General features: G+C 40.1%; 1 protein-coding gene across 3 annotated transcripts in view; it reads right to left on the bottom strand.

Moving 5' to 3' along the window:
• The window catches only part of DIAPH3 (diaphanous related formin 3), a 582,111-nt gene that overhangs the window by 544,728 nt on the left and 18,809 nt on the right, over positions 1-18,574 (bottom strand). For 2 of the 3 annotated variants that reach the window (XM_018056820.1, XM_018056822.1), the window contains exon 2: positions 6,087-6,119. The exons of the other annotated variant lie outside the window; for it this stretch is intronic. In XM_018056820.1, coding sequence (XP_017912309.1) covers positions 6,087-6,119 — 33 coding nt within the window. The remainder of the gene's footprint in view (positions 1-6,086; positions 6,120-18,574) is intronic. 3 annotated transcript variants of the gene reach the window in all.

The following is an 18,574-nucleotide window of genomic DNA, read 5'->3' on the forward strand; positions in this document are numbered from 1 at the left end:
CTGGTTACAAGGGACTTAAATTACAAATCAGCAACATAAAGATACAAGGGAAATCCTCAAATATTTGAAAATTAAACAAGATATATCTAAATAATCAATGGGGAAAAGAAATCAACACAAAACTTAAAACTACTTTAAATATTCACAAGATTAACAGCGAAAGTAGTTCTCAGAAGGAAATTTACAGCATAAAATTCTCATTAGAAAACAAAAGTTCTCAAATAAATTATTTAAGCTTCCACCCAAAGAAGCCGTTAAAAGAATAAAGCAAAAGTATAGAAATATAAAGATAAAATAAATGAAAATAAAAGAACAATAAAGAAAATTAGGGAGACCAAAAGCCAGTTCTCTGAAATAATCAATAAAATGGATAAACTTCTAGGCACACTAATCAGGTAAAAAACAGAAGACAAATCACCAATATCAGAATTGGAAAAAGAAGAAATAAATATAGATCCTACATTAAAAATACAAGGAAATATCACAAATAATTCATAATTCAACAACATAAATAACATGAAAAAAATTCCTTGAAAGATAAACTATCAGGTCTAACTCAAGAAGAAATAGAAAATTTCAATAGTCCTGTATTTAGTAACAGACATTTCATCATAAACAAGAAAGGAATGGCAAATAATCACATGAAAAATGTCCATCATCATTAGTCACTAGAGGAAATAATGTAACAGTATCTTACAGAGTTAAACCACATAATTCGCCCTCCAAAAAGAAAGCATATGTCTCAAAAAAAAACCTGAATTCAAATGTTCATAGCAGTTTTTCATAATAGCCAAAAACTGCTAACAACCCACACTGTTGAATATATAAGCCAACTTTAGTATTACAGAACAAGGGAACACCATTCAGTAATGAAAAGAGCAAATTTCTGATAAACCCAAACGTTAGGTGAATCTCAAAAGCATTATGTTAAGTAAAAGAAGCCAGACACAATGGCACGACGCAATGTGATGTCATTTAAATGAATTTCAAGACTGAACTACTGGATAGCTCAAAAAACTGATTAGTTTTTTCCAAGAGCCAGGAAGGGTGAAGAGAACTGACTGCAAGGGACACAAAGGGACTCAGAGGGAACACAGATGTGATGGCAATGTTTTTTGCCATAACTATAGTAAATGCATGATCGTACAGTTTGCCAAAATGCATACTGCACTTTTAAAATTAATGCATTATATTATATGGAATCATATCTCATTTTTTTTAAGTACTTATTACTAATTACTAATATATGCTTACTCCTTGGAAGAAAAGTTATGACCAACCTAGATAGCATACTCAAAAGCAGAGACATTACTTTGCCGACTAAGGTCCGTCTAGTCAAGGCTATGGTTTTTCCTATGGTCATGTGTGGATGTGAGAGTTGGACTGTGAAGAAGGCTGAGTGCCGAAGAATTGATGCGTTTGAACTGTGGTGTTGGAGAAGACTCTTGAGAGTCCCTTGGACTGCAAGGAGATCCATCCAGTCCATTCTGAAGGAGATCAACCCTGGGATTTCTTTGGAAGGAATGATGCTAAAGCTGAAACTCCAGGCCACCTCATGCGAAGAGTTGACTCACTGGAAAAGACTCTGATGCTGGGAGGGATTGGGGGCAGGAGGAGAAGGGGATGACAGAGGATGAGATGGCTGGATGGCATCACCGACTCGATGGACGTGAGTCTGAGTGAACTCCGGGAGTTGGTGATGGACAGGGAGGCCTGGCGTGCTGCGATTCATGGGGTCGCAAAGAGTCGGACACGACTGAGCGACTGAACTGGACTGACTGAATATATATTACCTAATTTAGCTCTTAAAAAATCCCACAAGGATACCAAGGCTCAAAAGCCCTGCGACGCACTCAAAGTCGCACAGCTGGTACATGGAGGGCGGGCACACTCACCCTGCTCGCCGACATGTGCCCATGTGGACTGAGCAGACGCTCCCAGAGAGCTCAGGACTTCCTCCGGCTGCAGTACTGGACATGTCTGTTTTGCTAGGCATAACTGTAGACTATTTGGTGTTATGAAGTCCACTTAGTGGACTGGATCACCTTTTTTTCATGGGATGGATAGGAGTAAAAGGAGTAGAAAGGAAGGGAAAGAAAAAGATCAGAGTTCATTAGGCTTTGTTGTTGTTGTTCCGTCGCTAAGTCATGTCTGACTTTTTGCGACCCCATGGACTGCAGCATGCAGGCTTCCCTGTCCTTCACCATCTCCTGGAGTTTGCTCAAATTCATGTCTATTGAGCCAGTGATACTGTCTAACCTTCTCATCCCCTGTTGTCCCCTTCTCCTCTTGCCTTCAATCTTTCCCAGCATCAGGGTCTTTTACAAAGAGTCGGCTCTTCGCATCAGGTGGCTAAAGTATTGAAGCTTCAGCTTCAGCGTCAGTCCTTCCAATGAATGCTTGGGGTTGATTTCCTTTAGGATGGGCTGGTTTGATCTGGTTTAACCATTATGCTTAGAAACATTAAATATAGGTTCCTAGAAACTTTTGTTTCAACAGAGAGAATCTGTGTTTGTGTGCTGGGCTACAAACTAAAGTGTATTTCTTACTGTGGATCCTAGTCAAAGAAGCTTGAAAACCATTGCTGCAGGCCACACAAGGGATTACAATAGTAATGCTGGCTATAGCGAGATAAAAGGAGAGAGGAAGATCAGCAGGAGGACTGCACTTTGGACAAATGGTTCTGAAGGACAAGGGAGAAAAAAGCAGGTCAAAAATAACCCCTACCCCACAAAAACACCCAAGGGACACTTTGATGGAAAAGTTAGCATGGTGACATGCACATTCAATTTCATCCAGCTTACCTTTCACACTTGGCCCCTCACTGTCCTCCTCCCAACCTTTTTGTCTCTACAAGGAGACCTTTCTTTTCAACCCAGGTATAAACAAAAGAGTGTTGTAAGCTAAATTACTTTTTTCACCTTTATATTACCCTAGCACCTTGAACAGCATTTTACACACAGTAGATGCCCAGATATTCATAGAACAAACACTGTTTAAAGTATGTCAATTGCGCCTATGGACCTCAAGGCTACAGTAACACTCCGTTCTCTTAATCCAACAGTGTCCTATGAAATTTAATTCTGACAGTAATTTAAGAAATTACCTTGAAATGTGAAGTACTTTTGCAGGCCTTTAACAAAAAGCAACCTAAGATGAGTTTCTAACATTAATGTTTCCCAGGATGTCTCGATTAATGGTTTTAAAATATTGTTATTCAAACACATGACTACAGCAGACATCATTCCTATATGCCTTCTCCCAAGCCCTGCCCCAAAAAAGGCTATTCACGTCAGGAAGTTCTGTATTAAAGGCATACATGCAGCACATGTTGCAGTGGTGGGAAAGCTTGATTAGAAAACACTTTGCTAGCACACATCAAACATCAGTGGCAAATGCTTCCACGTGCTGCAACTCATCAGAAATAGTTTAAAGAGCCCTCAAAGTATCCAGCTTTCCTTTCTCTCCTCAAATCTCTACACGATCTATGACACACACACCCCCTGTAAGACTCAACTGCAAATGAATCAGTCACACCACCCCTCTGTCCACACCGGGAAGTATCTTTTAAAGCGCGTAAATAGGGACAGAACAGAATGCAGCAGCTCAACATACTTGAGCTTCGATGAGACTCACCAAAATCCTAAGAGGAAAGCAGGAAAGGTATAAAATTAGTCCTGCTTTATGTGTAAGTGAACCACCTAAGTGACCTGCCGCGGTCAGAGTGGAGAAGTGGTGAGGTTCTGTCTTCCAACGAGAGACTTCTGATTCCGCGTCCACTGCTTTTTCCACAGGGCGGCAGTCAGCAGTGGCCGAGAAGGGGCTGACTCGGGGGTCTCCTGCTCAAGACAGCCACGCTTATTCTCTGGCCTCCACAACCCTGGGCCAGCTGCCTGGACTAGCCTGCCTGCTCGAGCCTCCCCTGGGAGAGAAGGGGACCATGGAACCATCTAAGGTGAAGGCAGGCACAGTCAGTGACCCAGGCAGGTGGTCGGAAAGGCTGAGAGCAGGTCCTTGTCAAAGCTGCTCCACCCTGTGGAAAGCCAAGATCCATCTCTGGAAAGCCTGCCAGGACTAAGCCAGGACCAGATGCAAGACAAACACAATACCAGGTTAGCAAAACCGAGACTCACTCTTTCGTTTGTTCAACAAACTGATGAAAATGCTTAACATGTGCCAGACAACTTGTCTGGAAGTATTAATAACATCATACTGTCTCAGTCTTCAAAAGATTTAAACTAGTGAGAAAGATGGATCACAAATCATAGACTGCTTTGACAAAAATATGCACAGGGTATGGTAGAGCCCAAAAGTTCTGACCTTACAAAGCCAAGGGACAAGAAGGAGAAAGGTGAGGAAAAGAGGCAGGAGGGACAAAGTCTTCCTGAGGAGGAGCCCATTAACTAACAGAAAATCAAAGCACACAGGCTTCCAGCGCAGTAGGCTGCAGCCACTCTATAGCATGACCCTGATTCTAGAACGTGGGGTAGAGACTGAGGGGTGGCAAAGCGAAAAAAAAGAGTAACAAAACAAAGATAAGGGTGGGATCTGAATGAAAAAAGGGAAACAAACATAGAGTGCCCACAAAATATGAACAAGCTGCAAGAATACCATCACACAGGACGCATTCAGCAACAGAAGGAAACAATGACACAGGCCACGACATGGATGCACCCTGAAAACGTGATGTCAAGTGAAAGAACTCAGTCATGAAAGAGCAACCGACTCCATTTCATATGCAATGTCCAGAAAAGGCAAATCTACAGACAGAAAATAGACTGGCCATTGCCTGGGGCTAGATGAGTTGGGAATAAATTGGGAGTGACTGTTTATAGGTATGAGGTTTCTTTTTAGGTGATGAAAATGTTCTAAAATTGATTGTGGTGATGGTTTTACAGTTCTACAAATATATTAATACTAAAAAACCACTAACTGTCCATTTTAAATAGGTGAACTACATGCTATATGAATTATATCTCAATGAGGCTTTACAAAAATACCACTGTAAATTCTCATAAAAGATCAAACAGAATAATCGCACATGGTTTTACTGTTGGCCTTTTAGAAATCATCTGAAAGCTAAGTCAGCACAGCAAGTGTGTGGGTTTGGAGCAAGCAGGAACAGGACTTCAGCCACAGCTACTCCACTGCCAGCCGTGCGCATGTGGGCAAGCCACCTACTTCAGTTGCCTGAGCCCCGCTGTGCTCAGCACTAAATACAGACATCACCCACCTTGCAGGGTGGAAGTTACACCCAAAATCTGCATTACTGCTCAATATTACCACCATTTCTGAATATTATCCTATAAAAAAAATGTTATCCAGAGAAGCTTATATAAGTATCCTTTCCTTAGATTCTACCCAGAGAAGTAAAATGAAGAATTCTAATTCAGTTTTTTAAATTGTGCATGTCCAGATCTATGTCTCATTCATCTTTGTATGCCCCCTGAACCGCATGCCTAAGATGGTACTTTGGATATAGAGCTGCTGAACAGTTTTTGAGTGCTCACTGTATTCTAGGTACATATATTTATTTTTTGAATGCAAAATTTATTTGAATATATAAAAATTTATGAGTATATAAAAATCTATAATGGTGCTATAAAGTTTTAAGTACTTATAAGAAAGCTTATTATTTTCAGCATACAGGATATAGGGTAAGGCATATCTAGTTCTCTCATTTTTAAACAAAACTTTAAGAATATATCAGTGATAGTTTAGTCTGGCTTACTTTAATTAGTAACTACGTATTTTTGAAAAGCTGACATGTCTTTAGCTATTGTTTGTACCTCTTTCTGAGTGTGCAATTCATCCCCAAAGAAGGAGAACTGATTTGAATGATTCCAAGTTGACTAACAACTTGTGATTAAACAAAAATTTTAAATGAACATATTGACTAGTCCCTTTTACTTTTCAAAAGCAACAATATAATATATTTCACCAGTTCAACCTTTACTTCAGCACCATAGAGTCCCTTTCCAAAACATGCAGTTTGTAGCAATCTTAAAGGTATTAGTGGAGCACACCATCAACATAAGAGGGTTAGTTATGATTTATAACAAAGGAAACCTCAAGGATCATCTTACCATATCATCCGTCAGTGTCCTGATATTTAAATGCTGCAAATGAAAGAAATCAATCATATCAGTAATTTATAACAGCTTTTTTTAATTTTAGTTAATAGAGTACATTTAAAATTCTACAGTGTTAAGTTGAATATAATTAAATTCCTGACAGTCTAATAAAAATGTATTATATATTGTTTTAATCACTTTCTCAAAAAGATGGACAAAAGTTACCTTGAATGTGATAGTCTCGTAAAATTTCTTGGCTTTGTAAACCTCACAAACTAGAAAGAAACCTCACTGTGGTACAATAAATATATTCTCCCAAATAACAGTATTAGTTACCATTAAGTATACAGACTTAGATGGCAATGGATATAGGAATTTAGATAAGATTTTCAGAAAATTTTTCAAATGATAAAAGTGAAACTTTAAATCTGCCATTAGCATGCAGTATAATAGATAATGAAGTGCTCTGCTGGCTTAATTAACTTAAACAATTCCAATAACAGAGACAAGAGTACTGGAATGACTATTTGCATCTTTAACATCAGTTTGATTTATCACCAGTGGTGACAGCAGACACTTTTCAATTTCATTGCTACTTCTTTGAGAACCCTTTTGCTGATTTCCTTGCTAGACAAACACTGGGCCACTTTAGAAAGTGAATAAATTGGTTTCCTGCAAAGTAGAGTTCAAGAGCAAAATTAAGCATTTGGGGGAAAAACAATCCAAGTTTTTATAAATTCTGCAGTTGGGGAAGATTTGTACTCAAGTAGCTGAAGTCAGTTTCCACTTCTCCTCGTTATTATTCATTGTAGCGTTAGACCTTTAAAATGGTAGAGAAAGGATTGAGCACATTTCCTAGAGAGGAAATGAGGTGAGGTCTACGATTAGTATAAAAGGACATAGGTTAGCAGTGAACAACTAATCCTGGAGATGGAAATGGCAACCCACTCTAGCATTCTCGCCTGGAAAATCCCATGGACAGAGGAGCCTTGTCAGTTACAGTCCATGGGGTAGCAAAGAGTCAGACACGACTGAGCAACTAACACTTCATCATCTAACGGAATAAGTGGCACGTAGGTAAATTCAACATTTATTGACAGAATGAAATTTATCATTCACACTTGTACATACTAGAATTCACTGTTATGCTCATGAATCTATTCTCAATGACAATTCAGACTGAAAATCTGTACAGCATAAATCACTACCCTAGACTCTTCTCCCTTTCAGAGATGCTCTTTCTCATAGAGCAGGAGAAACGGGGATGGAAGGGGCCCAGCATGAGCTGAGTGTACACCAGCGAGAACACAGCCGGACAGGTGAGCACACCACTAGGCTCCAGACTGAACTGCCGGATCAGCAGACCACATATTCTCAACTAGGAGCAAACTAGCAGTAATACTGGATTAATGAAAGAGTAATGTTGAAGCCTGGGCTGTAGAATTTAGTCAATCACTACAACTTCAGCATTGAAATTAACAAGCACGCACAGGAGCCCGTGCTAGCAGGAGTAGCCCTGAGGCGCGAAGAGGCCACAGTCTTGGCCCAGAGACCAGGACTAGAATTAAACTTAGGTCCACCCGGCTCCTGAGTTTGCATAGAAAGGAGCAGAGGCAAGCTTGTGTGGGGTCCCCTCCTCTAACTGCCAGCCGCATGTGTGCCCTCCCGCCATCAGAGGCTTCCAGCCAACAGCACTTGGTTAACCACGTGTGTGTGTCATCAGTAGCTTCAGTCATGTCCGACTCTTTGCGATCCTATGGACCACAGCCCGTCGGGCTCCTCTGTGCGTTAGATTCTCCAGGCAAGGACGCTGGAGTGGGCTGCTATGATCTCCTGCAGGGGATCTTCCCGCAGGAGGAATCCATCCCATGTCTTTTATGTCTCCTGCATTGGCAGCAGGGTTCTTTACAACTAGCGCCACCTGGGAAGCCCTTGGTTAAACATACAGCTCTCTCATTCTCCAACTAGAAGTATCAGCCCAATCGCAACTCACATCACACCTGAAATGGATCTTTTCAAGTTCATCTGAGAAGAAAAAAGGAATAGTGCCAACTTCTGATACAACAGCATTCTAAGCGGCCTAAGGCTTGAAAAGGAGGCTAATGAAAAAGCATTATGCTGAAGTCCTATTTGGGAGAGTATGTCTTAAGACCGTGAAAAACTGTTACTGACACAAGTTATTAATCCCAAAATGCCAGTGAGTTGTCTGAGGAAAATGCCATAAAGTGACGTTAAAGGAGAGAGAAAAAACAACGGAAGCATACAAACAATGTTAAGAGAAACGAGACTATGACCTATGCAAGATTTATGAACTAAAAACTGCACAGAAGATAAAGTATTATACAGAAAATGTAAAGAATATAGGTTACACGATGTAAAATTCAGAACATGTAAATAAACAAGAGGAATATTTTTACCTACCTTCAAAGACCTAAAAATAGGACAGCCTTTTAAACTAGAGTTGGACTCCTAACTTTCAGAAAAATAGTCGCTCTTGAATAGAAACAAGACACGTAAGGATTCATTTTTTGGTAATAGTTTTTTTAATGCCGTTAAACTATTTCATTGAGGGTCTAGCAACTCAAGTAATTCGTAAAATGCTTGGCCTGTTCTTCAAAAACTATACAAGCATGCCTATAAGTCCAATTACAAACTATTACAGACAATCTTTCACAAAAAAGAACATGTGATGTATTACAACAGAATTATAAGGTTTACACAGAAAAGTAAGAAAAGTCAAAGCATGAGAAGGGGAAGTTTAACAGCCTGAGAGACGAGCAAGAAGTTCAGGTCAGGTTCACGATTCCATCTCTCCTGGAACACACTGATCTATCCGTTCTCCCTCCAGCAGGAGAAGCCAGTAGGCACGACGGCAGCAAGTTCCAGGGCCCATGATAGGACGAGAGATGCTGACTTAAAGAAAACGCATCTGAAAGTGTCGGTTGCTACATCAAAACAGTAAAGACAGAATAAGCTCTACTTCAAGATTCAGCTTACAGCAAACAGAGATTATATAGCTATTTGTTCAGCCAACATGCAATCTGAAACAAACCACCAAAGACAAGCTAGCTCTAAAACCTCTGAGTAGATAGAAAGGTGAGTAATTTCTCCTAAAAACTTAATTGTCTAATCACAGTCCATTTCAAACATGATAAGGGGTGGAGGAGGAGAAATAATAAATATTTAGTGAAAAAATGTACAGGTTAGATCAAGTGGCATCTTTTGTAGGATCTCTGAAAATCAATTATTAATTCAAGTTTATTATAAAATGTAGGTTATGTCAAAGTCCTACCTGTTTAGATTACAGACTTCTAAAAAAGTTGAGAGAGAAGGGGGACAGAATGACATAAAAGCCTCAGATAACTGCAGAGTTCTGGCCTTGCTTCTGTAGATACAAAACTACAAGGGTGACATCCTTAATTTAAAAAAATAAACTTTATTATATTATTGCTCTTATACTAGTACATAAAATACTGTTTAAATGTCTGGTTAACCAAGACACTTAAATGAAGAAGTATTTCTGTTTCATAGCTACCAGCATGCCCTGACTACGTTGTCTGATGGCGAAAACAGGAACGGCCCCATCAATTCAGTTTACGAGCAGAATTTGCTGACATCCACACCAGAAAGGAAACAGAAACATAAAACCACTAGTAAATGAAATCAAATAGGAACACTTTATTAAAAATAACAACCTGATAGCAACATTAGGGTTGTGTCTGCGGGAGTGGGGGAATAAAGTTAAAAGTACAGAATGTTAGACCTATTAAAGCATTTACACCTAGATGTGGCTTTATGACCTTTAGTTCTATTATCTGGCCTATGATTCTATAAGTGTCAACGCTTTATAACCATGGGATAAAAACAAAAGTGGTGATAATGTCAAAATACAAATAACTCTGAAACCAGGACCACCAGTAACTGGTTAAGGTGCAGTACTTGCACACTGGGGGTCTCTTCCCCAGCCAAACCTCACCCATCTTCCTGCGGGCTGATGCATCTCAAATTGCTAATTCTATTTCTCCCTAAAAAGCAAGCAGCTCTGCATATAGACAGGCCTTCTACTAACGACAGCTCCTAGGATGAATAGTCAACAGGATCACTCTGAAACTGAAAGAGAGAACAAGTCTTTAAATATTTTTCTTCAAAAGAACGTAAGAATCAAAAAGCTGGAGCGGGGGGGTGGGGACACAGAAGCATAGAACACAGGCTTCTATATTCCCATTTAAGCAAGGCATCAAAACCTTATTGAAGACAGCACATGCTGTCAAAAACCAGATCTACAGCTTTCAGAGTACTGTGCAAAACGCTGTCAATATCAAGAGGTATGAAGAACAGTCCTTCTACCAACTTAGTTAACAAGTAACAAAGACCAAATGAATGATATAATACAAAGCAACATACAAACCTCTGAGGCTCCTATGCAATGAGAAAAAGATTCTAAACTGTAGCTCAAGCCTCTTAGCAAATTTTACATTTTCTTTCATTGGTTGGCACTTGTGGGTTAGCAGGGAGCAAGGGATCTGTCTACTGATGTCCTCAGACACATGAAGGCCCACCAGGCATCAAGCTAGCAGGCTCGGATCACTGTCAGCAGAGTCAGAGCGTGGGAACAAGCTGTCGCAATCAGTTCTATTAAGTTTATACAGCCTACCTGGCTCCTTACGAGAAATTACCAACAAGAGGAAAACTGTAAGACTGAAGTCTTCAAACACAAGTGACTCAGACCCAATTCTGATAAACTTGACCGTCCAGACCAGCTGGTTTTCAGCTTGTTAGTGTGCACAAGAAACACACCAAGACTTGCTTTGTAAAAGCAGGTCACAGGCCTCGCAGGTGAAGGTCCTGGTACCACAGGTCTAGGGTGGGGCCTGGGATCCTGCACACTTCGGGACCCAAGAGAACATTGCTGCAGTGAGCCCAGGACCCCACTCCACCACCATCTGCATTAAACATCCCCAGGGCGGCATGCAGACCAACACCTGTCCCATGGCCCATTTAAAACAAATGAACAGAAGGGTGCAGAGAAGCAGCAAATGATTTCAGAGAAGTGAGAGACAGGGAGTCAGTAGTTGGGGACAGTCCCTGAAGGCACCCATTAGCACTGATTTAAGAAAACTGAACAATCTCTGGGTGCAGGATTAATTGCCAATTGCATTGTTTATTCAAATGCTTAATCTCTTTCTAAGGTAAGATAATTCAGTCTCATAAGCATATATTTAGTACCTAAGAATCAAAGATTGTTTATTACATCAAACCACAACATGACACTATTTGCTTGATAAAATGGGTGACAGGTTCTGACCAACCCAACAAAGTTACACCTTGAGGGCAAAGGGCCCGACTCAATCCTCTCTTAATCACAATCTGCTCAAATTTTTTTTTAAAGTCCAGATCATTCCCTTCCACTAAAATAGTAATGAATATGTATTTTAACCTAGTAACATTTCTGGTCCACACACACACCTGTCTTTATTTTGATATCAATGCTAATTATAGAGTATAAAAATGTGAAACGCTACCACTAGCAACCGTGACACTAGACACCTGGGGATAAACCTAAGGGTCATCTCCCAGGAACCACACGATACACCTAGAAAATATCGTTCTTCAAGGGCTCCAATATCTCAGCAGGGTTCAAAAATAACACTGAAACTTCCCCAGGCCTGAGGACAAGAGCAGAGCTGGCACTATGGTACTACAAAGTGAAGCACTTTTCAGTCACCTCACTGTTCATGTGGGCACTTCTGTAGTTCGAGGTAGAAGAAAGTGAGCGAGGCGATGTTAGAACAGGTGAGAAGCAGAAAAAGCTCACCCGCACCTGCATCTGTTCCTTTACTCAAAACTGTAATTCTGCCTATTTCAGGACAATAAACACCTGTCTATTGTCCATTATCTATGGCTTCAGCACTCCTACCCTCTAGGAAGCCAGACCTGCCTTCTCCATAACTTCTTCTTTGTAAAAGTCCATCTTTCAGGAGGAGGCATCATTCAACCATTTATACATGTGAAAAGAAAAGATTCATTTCTAAGAGGGCACAAGGTTTTCAAAAGGATCAAAAGTCTGCCACATAACTGCGAGAAAACAACTACCTCTCCAGAAAAAGCAATTCTCAAATCGCTGCTTGGCACTCTCACCTGGATTACACATCACAGGGGCTGAACACCTTACAAGTTATGTTTTATTCTAGCAGAATTCTAGTGTTCTTCTTCCTTCAAAGGGAAAACCTAATGACTAATCCTAGGAACACAGGTTTCATATCTATTTTAAGATATTCTCTTCAGCTGTTCCAATTTCTTTCACCTAAACTACCCGATCAGAAACTCTTCTCTAATGGGTCCAGGAAAAGACAATTCAAACCCCTGAGCCCCTTTACAAGTAGGTCATGTTCCAGGTCATGAGATCCAAAAACCTTTTACATCACCTGAAGAAGGCTGGGTATTGGCTGTAGGAAGATTTTAAATGGTCCCAGAGATTCCAAGATCAGCCTGAAGCTTATCCAACTACTAGGTTATTTCTGAGCCTGCCTCATCTCTTAGATGTCACGCACAAGACACAAACTTAGACTGGATATTCCTGAGGCTCATATGTACCAAGCATCAGTGCATCTATTATTTGAGAAGGATTTTATTTGTTTACATTCTAGCATCACCATAAAGAAAATAAATTTGGTTAAACCTTAGAGAACAATTTTGGTCAAATAAATCCAATGTTCAAACTAAGAATTCTACTAGTAGTTATTCTTTAACCTAGTAATTCTATTTCTAGAATCTACAGAGAGAATAAGAAATACAATCAAGTATTCTTATATACAAACATATATATACCACTACAGTGTTATTTTAGATAACCAGAATTGCAATCAACCTAAAACTCAGAATATGGGAAAGAGTAAATAGATTACAGTTCTGCCACAGGGAAAATGCTTATAATGTAATGTTACATGAAACAAAGTTGAAGTAAAATTGCATTTGCAATATAATTCTAACTTTGTTAATATATACACTTATGGGAAAAAATCAGACAGGAACCATTGTTAATTTTATCTATCTGAATTGTGGGATTTGGCACTTTTTTATTTTTATATTTTTTTCTGTATTTCCTCAGTTGTCTAGAATGAGCATATTTATTTTTTAATGAGAAAAGGTTTTTAATTACTATGGATAATACTTTTCACACCAAGCAGAAAATATAGATTAGTTCCTTTTTGAATAAAAACGTTATGTATGAGACAGCAAAAGAAGGATAAAAATCTAATAAATACTGTGAACAGCCTTTTTAATAGGCTGAGTTTCTTGGTGCATATTTTCAAATATGTCAGAATACATTAAGCACATTATTCATTTGTTTTCTAATCCACGTATATAAATTAACCTATCTCAAAAGGCTCCTTGGTTTTGTGAATTATTGATGCTGTCACCTGCTAGAGACTTAATTTCAAGAAAAATATACGAATCACTACATCACAAGCACAAATCCTTTTGACATAAATTCAATTTCTGTGGCAACAATAATATATTGACTTAGCTTTATTTTTCTACTTTATGACACTTATTAATGTAAGAAATAAAAGAAATCTATCTTTGTTCCTTATTGTAAATGTAAATGATCCCATGCCATCTTGAGAAAGCTAAGGTAAATACCACTCACTTGATAACTTCTTAATGCAAATAAAGACAAGATAACAAAGTATAGGAAATAAGACATGATTTTTCAATCTAGTCCCGTAATCCTTTTTTTTTGCTACTACACAATACAATTAGGCTCCCAACATGTCCAAGACACTACAGTAAATATAAAAAGGACCCAATCCCTGCCCTTACAAGTTTACAACCAAAGGATCAGTGAGTGAATAACCAAATGCAAGACAGTGGGACAAGCACCATAACAGAAGTGCTTAACGCTGACAGGGAGAAAAGGCAGAGTCTCTATTGTTGCTAATTATATTTGCTAATTATATACTAATTAAATTTGCGTAAATACTTGCTAATTAACATGCAAATATTTAATAATGATCTAAAACTAAAGCAGAAATAAGTTTTAGCCATGATTTAGGGAAAACTGGTAGGGCAAAATTTACCCTCACAGAATGAGATTCCTAAAACATTCATTCATTCAACAAATATTTATTAAATATTACTACGTTACTGGCAAGAAATCCATCAGTAAAACAAAGATTTCTGTCCTAGAGAAGCTCACCTTCCACTGGGGAAACAGACAACAAACACAGTAAGCTACAGAAGATGTTAAAAGGTGATGAGAGCTCTGCTAAAAATGAAAAGTTCTTCAAAGGAAGGCAGGCCCGGAAAGTAGAGTGGGAAGGTTTGTAGGATGCAGTCTTAAAAGGAGGAACTGGAGTGAGCATAAGACTGACTGAGAAGGCAGCATCTGAGCAGACTGGAAGTGGACTAAGGAGGTAGCTATGTAGACAAGCGGGGAAAGTACTTCAGATAAAAGAGCAGCTGGAACAAAGGCGATTAGGAGACGGCCCATCTAGAGTTCAAAGGAGAGAGCCAGCGCAGCTGCAGTGACAGGAATCAAATCGGAGAAGAGGAAGAGTGGCAGATCCCAACCAGGTCATCTAGAGGATGAGGGCCTTCATTCTCCTAATGCAACAGTTACAAATGCGTAAGTATCACAACATGCTAAAAGTATCAACATAAACAGTAAGTGACAGTTGACTCCACTTTATCAGCAACTCTGCTTCTGTTGTTGTTCAGTGCCTCAGGTGTATCCACCTACTTGTGACCCCATGGACTGCAGCATGCCAGGCTTCCCTGTCCTTCACCACTTCCTGCAGCTAGCTCAGACTCATGTCCACTGAGTCGATGAAGACATCCAACCACCTCATCCTCTGCCGTCCTTCTCCTCCTTTCCAACGAATCAGCTCTTCGCATCAGGTGGCCAAGGACTGGACCTTCAACATCAGCATCAGTCCTTCCAATGAATATTCAGGACTGATTTCCTTTAGGACGGACTAGCTGGATCTCCTTGCAGTCCAAGGAACTCTCAGAAGTCTTCTCCAACACCACAGTTCAAAAGCATCAATTCTTTGATGCTCAGCTTTCTTCATAGTCCAACTCTCACATCCATACATGACTATGGAAAAACCATAGCTTTGACTAGATGGACGTCTGTTGGCAAAGTGATGTCTCTGCTTTTTAACATGCTGTCTAGGTTGGTCATAGCTTTTCTTCCAAGGAGCAAGTGTCTTTTAATTTCATGAGTGCAGTCACCATCGCAGTGATTTTGGAGCCCAGGAAAATAAAGTCTGTCACTGCTTCCATTGTTTCCCCATCTATTTGCCATGAAGTGATGAGACCGGATGCCATAATCTTCATCTTCTGAATGTTGAGTTTTAAGCCAGTTTTTTCACCCTCCTCAAGAGGCTCTTCAGTTCCTCTTTGCTTTCTGCCATAAGGGTGGTGTCATCTGCATATCTGAGGTTCTTGATATTTCTCCCAGCAATCTTGATTCCAGCTTGTGTTTCTTCCAGTCCAGCATTTCTCATGATGTCCTCTGCATAGAAGTTAAATAAGCAGGGCAACAATACACAGCCTTGACACACTTCTTTCCCAATGTGGCACCAGTCCACTGTTCCATGTCTGGTTCTAACTGTTGCTTCTTGACCTGCATACAGGTTTCTCAGGTTTAGCTGAGTGTTAATGGTATTAAACCACCCTCCTTTCAGCTGCCAGCATCTCTCACATGCTGTCATTTTTCTTTGGGGCTGAGAATTCCAATCAGCAGCAGTTTCTCAGCACCATCCCTAAAGCCAGCCTGCTGCCTGGGCCTCAGGACACTGACAGCTTCAGGGGAGAATAAGATGTGAGGGAAGCAAACAGACTGAGTTGGTAATGCACATGCACATTTACAGTGCGGGGGGCGGGGGGGTGAACCGTCAGTATCGTCAAGAACTGGTGGCTCCACCTTGTCGTCCATGGCTCTTTCATTTACAATCACTATCTGGCAGATCATGTGTATATCTTTTTTCTCTTTTCTTAAATATGTCAGGAAACTTGTTTCCCTTATCTTTATATCACAGTGCGGGGACGATATTAAGCCAATGGTTTAGAGTTTTTGTTTTCTTTGCCTAATACAAATGCCTGAGTAATACCCCAAAGTAACTGAATCAAAATACCCAAAGATAGGGCCTGTCATAAGTACTTGAGCTCCTCCTGGTGACTCTAGTAAATAACCATTGCTAGAAACCACTAAAGTGGGCAAACTATTACGAACTGTCTTTCGGTGCCTAGCATCAAGGAATCTGCAAAGTCCCACAGGTGCAGCTAAAGCAGGCATCTGGTGGTTTATAGGTCTTAAGCACGCAACCCTTTCTCTGTATCAGAGGGGGGACTGGCAGTCCTCCTGTTCTTTGAAAGCCAGCCCTGCCACAGCTGAGTAAGCAGAGCTCAAGCAAAGCCAATCAAACCCTCACTCTCCCAGAAATCCGGACTTGGGATTCAGATATGAAAATCAGGACTGAGAGCGTCACATACACCTAGGACTGTGAGCCTCTGGGATTAGCTGTGTGAAAACCAAAGCAGTAGAAGCAACACAATGCAGACACACAAGAGTGGAGCAGATGCCTCTTAGGAGGCAACAGGGGACAGCGTGATCCCAGCAAAGGGAAGCTGCCAGCTTTCAGCTCTCAGCTCCAGTCCAAGAGAGGAACAGCTAAACTAGCTGTTCTTGATCCCAGGGACAGGCCCGTGCCTCTTTACAATTGCTCTTTCTAAGCCTAAACTAGATCGTGTATGTGCCTTTAAGCCCAAAAGAGGCCTTCACTGAGACAGAAACCAAGACTGCAAAATGAAGGCCATATGATAAAGCCTACCGCACATCACCATTCCTAGCAACACTTAGTGAGCCTTACTGTAACTACTAACACACCCAACAATCTTACAAATTAGCCATTATCTCACCTTGGTTTAGTCACTAAGTCGTGTCTGATTCTTTGTGACCCCATGGACTGTAGCCCGCCAGGCTCCTCTGTCCATGGGATTTCCCAGGCAAGAAAATTGGAGTGGGTTGCCATTTCCTACCCCATAGGATCTTCCCAATCAAGGGATCGAACCTGTGTCTGCTGCATTGCAGGCAGATTCTTTCACCACTGAGCCACCAGCGAATCCCCATCTCACTGATCAGGAAACTGACTGTCACAAGAGTGATCTACCAGAGTGGCCAGTCTGAGAACGGAGTCTTGGTCAATGAGACCCAAACCCAGGCTCAGAGCTCTCCCTTTCCCTTCCCTCAGTCTTCGCCGTCCCAAACCTAGGGAGGAAGACCCACAGAAATAAAGCAGTTTCTGAGTTGTTTATGAGGCAAAGAAATTGAAGATAAAATCTTAGCAAGAAAGACAAGCATAATTCCAACTGGACAGTTATTAAGTGTCATAATACTGACTAAAAAGTTTTATCTTGAAAGTTGAGGTGAGTGAATATAAGAAGCTGGGAGGATTGTAATTTCTGAAAATTGACTAAATTTTATGTTTAGTCAATTTTATGTTTATAACATATATGCAAAAATATGTTTTGCTACGGAGTTTCCCTTTTATTTTTTAAAGTTGCTTAAGTGAAAATAGAAATGTAATAAATATTTTTTGTTATTCATAGAATTTACAGTTTAGTACATGTCTTATATACCATGTGCTTCCAAATAAGACTAAACTTAAGCCACAAAAATATCCACATTTCAAAATATCATTAAAATACATACACACACAAGTCTAAGTAAAGAAAATTTCTTTTATTGATGTTTCAACTTTTTAAAATAACATTTTAAATCACCACTAAGTTTTCTTGCATAATTTGATTACTACTTTTTATTACTACTTCTAAATTGGTTTGTTACTTAAAATGAGTCAAAAAGATTATTGCCTATTTACAAATTTGACGTCTCAAGAAGGGAGAAAAAGAGCACAATTCCAGCTCTTACATACAGTCCAGTACTATATATAAAATGTGGTTACACTTGACACTTCTTTTAGAAATGCTAGCCAAGCAAGATGTCACCACTGAGCATCTAAGATAGCAAGGGGCTTCCCACATAGTGCTAGTGGTGAAGAACCTGCCTGCCAACGCTAGAGATCTAAGAGATGCAGGCTCAGAAGACCTCCTGAAGGAGGACACGGCTCTCCAGTACTCTTGCCTGGAGAATCCCGTGGACAGAGGAGCCTGGCGGGCCATGGTCCACAGGGTCGCAAACAGTCGGACACGACTGAAGTGACTCAGCATGAACGCAAGCTAGAAAGACATCATGTCCGGTCTGGTATATAAATACCTATAAAACATAGCATCTGCCCTCAAAGGAGTTTACAATTCAATAGGTTTCAGAGGAAAAAATAAATAACCTAGGTCACTTATTTCCCTTTTCCACTATTCAAAAAATAATATAAGTAACTATCCTTCCAGTGCTACATGTGCTGAAACACATGGGTTCCTCACCTTAATATTCTTCATTGCACTTCTTATCCAAAGAGATTTGGGATATTTGGAGA

This window comes from Capra hircus, chromosome 12, assembly GCF_001704415.2.
Source record: "Capra hircus breed San Clemente chromosome 12, ASM170441v1, whole genome shotgun sequence".
In the NCBI taxonomy this organism is placed as follows: Eukaryota; Metazoa; Chordata; class Mammalia; order Artiodactyla; family Bovidae; genus Capra; species Capra hircus.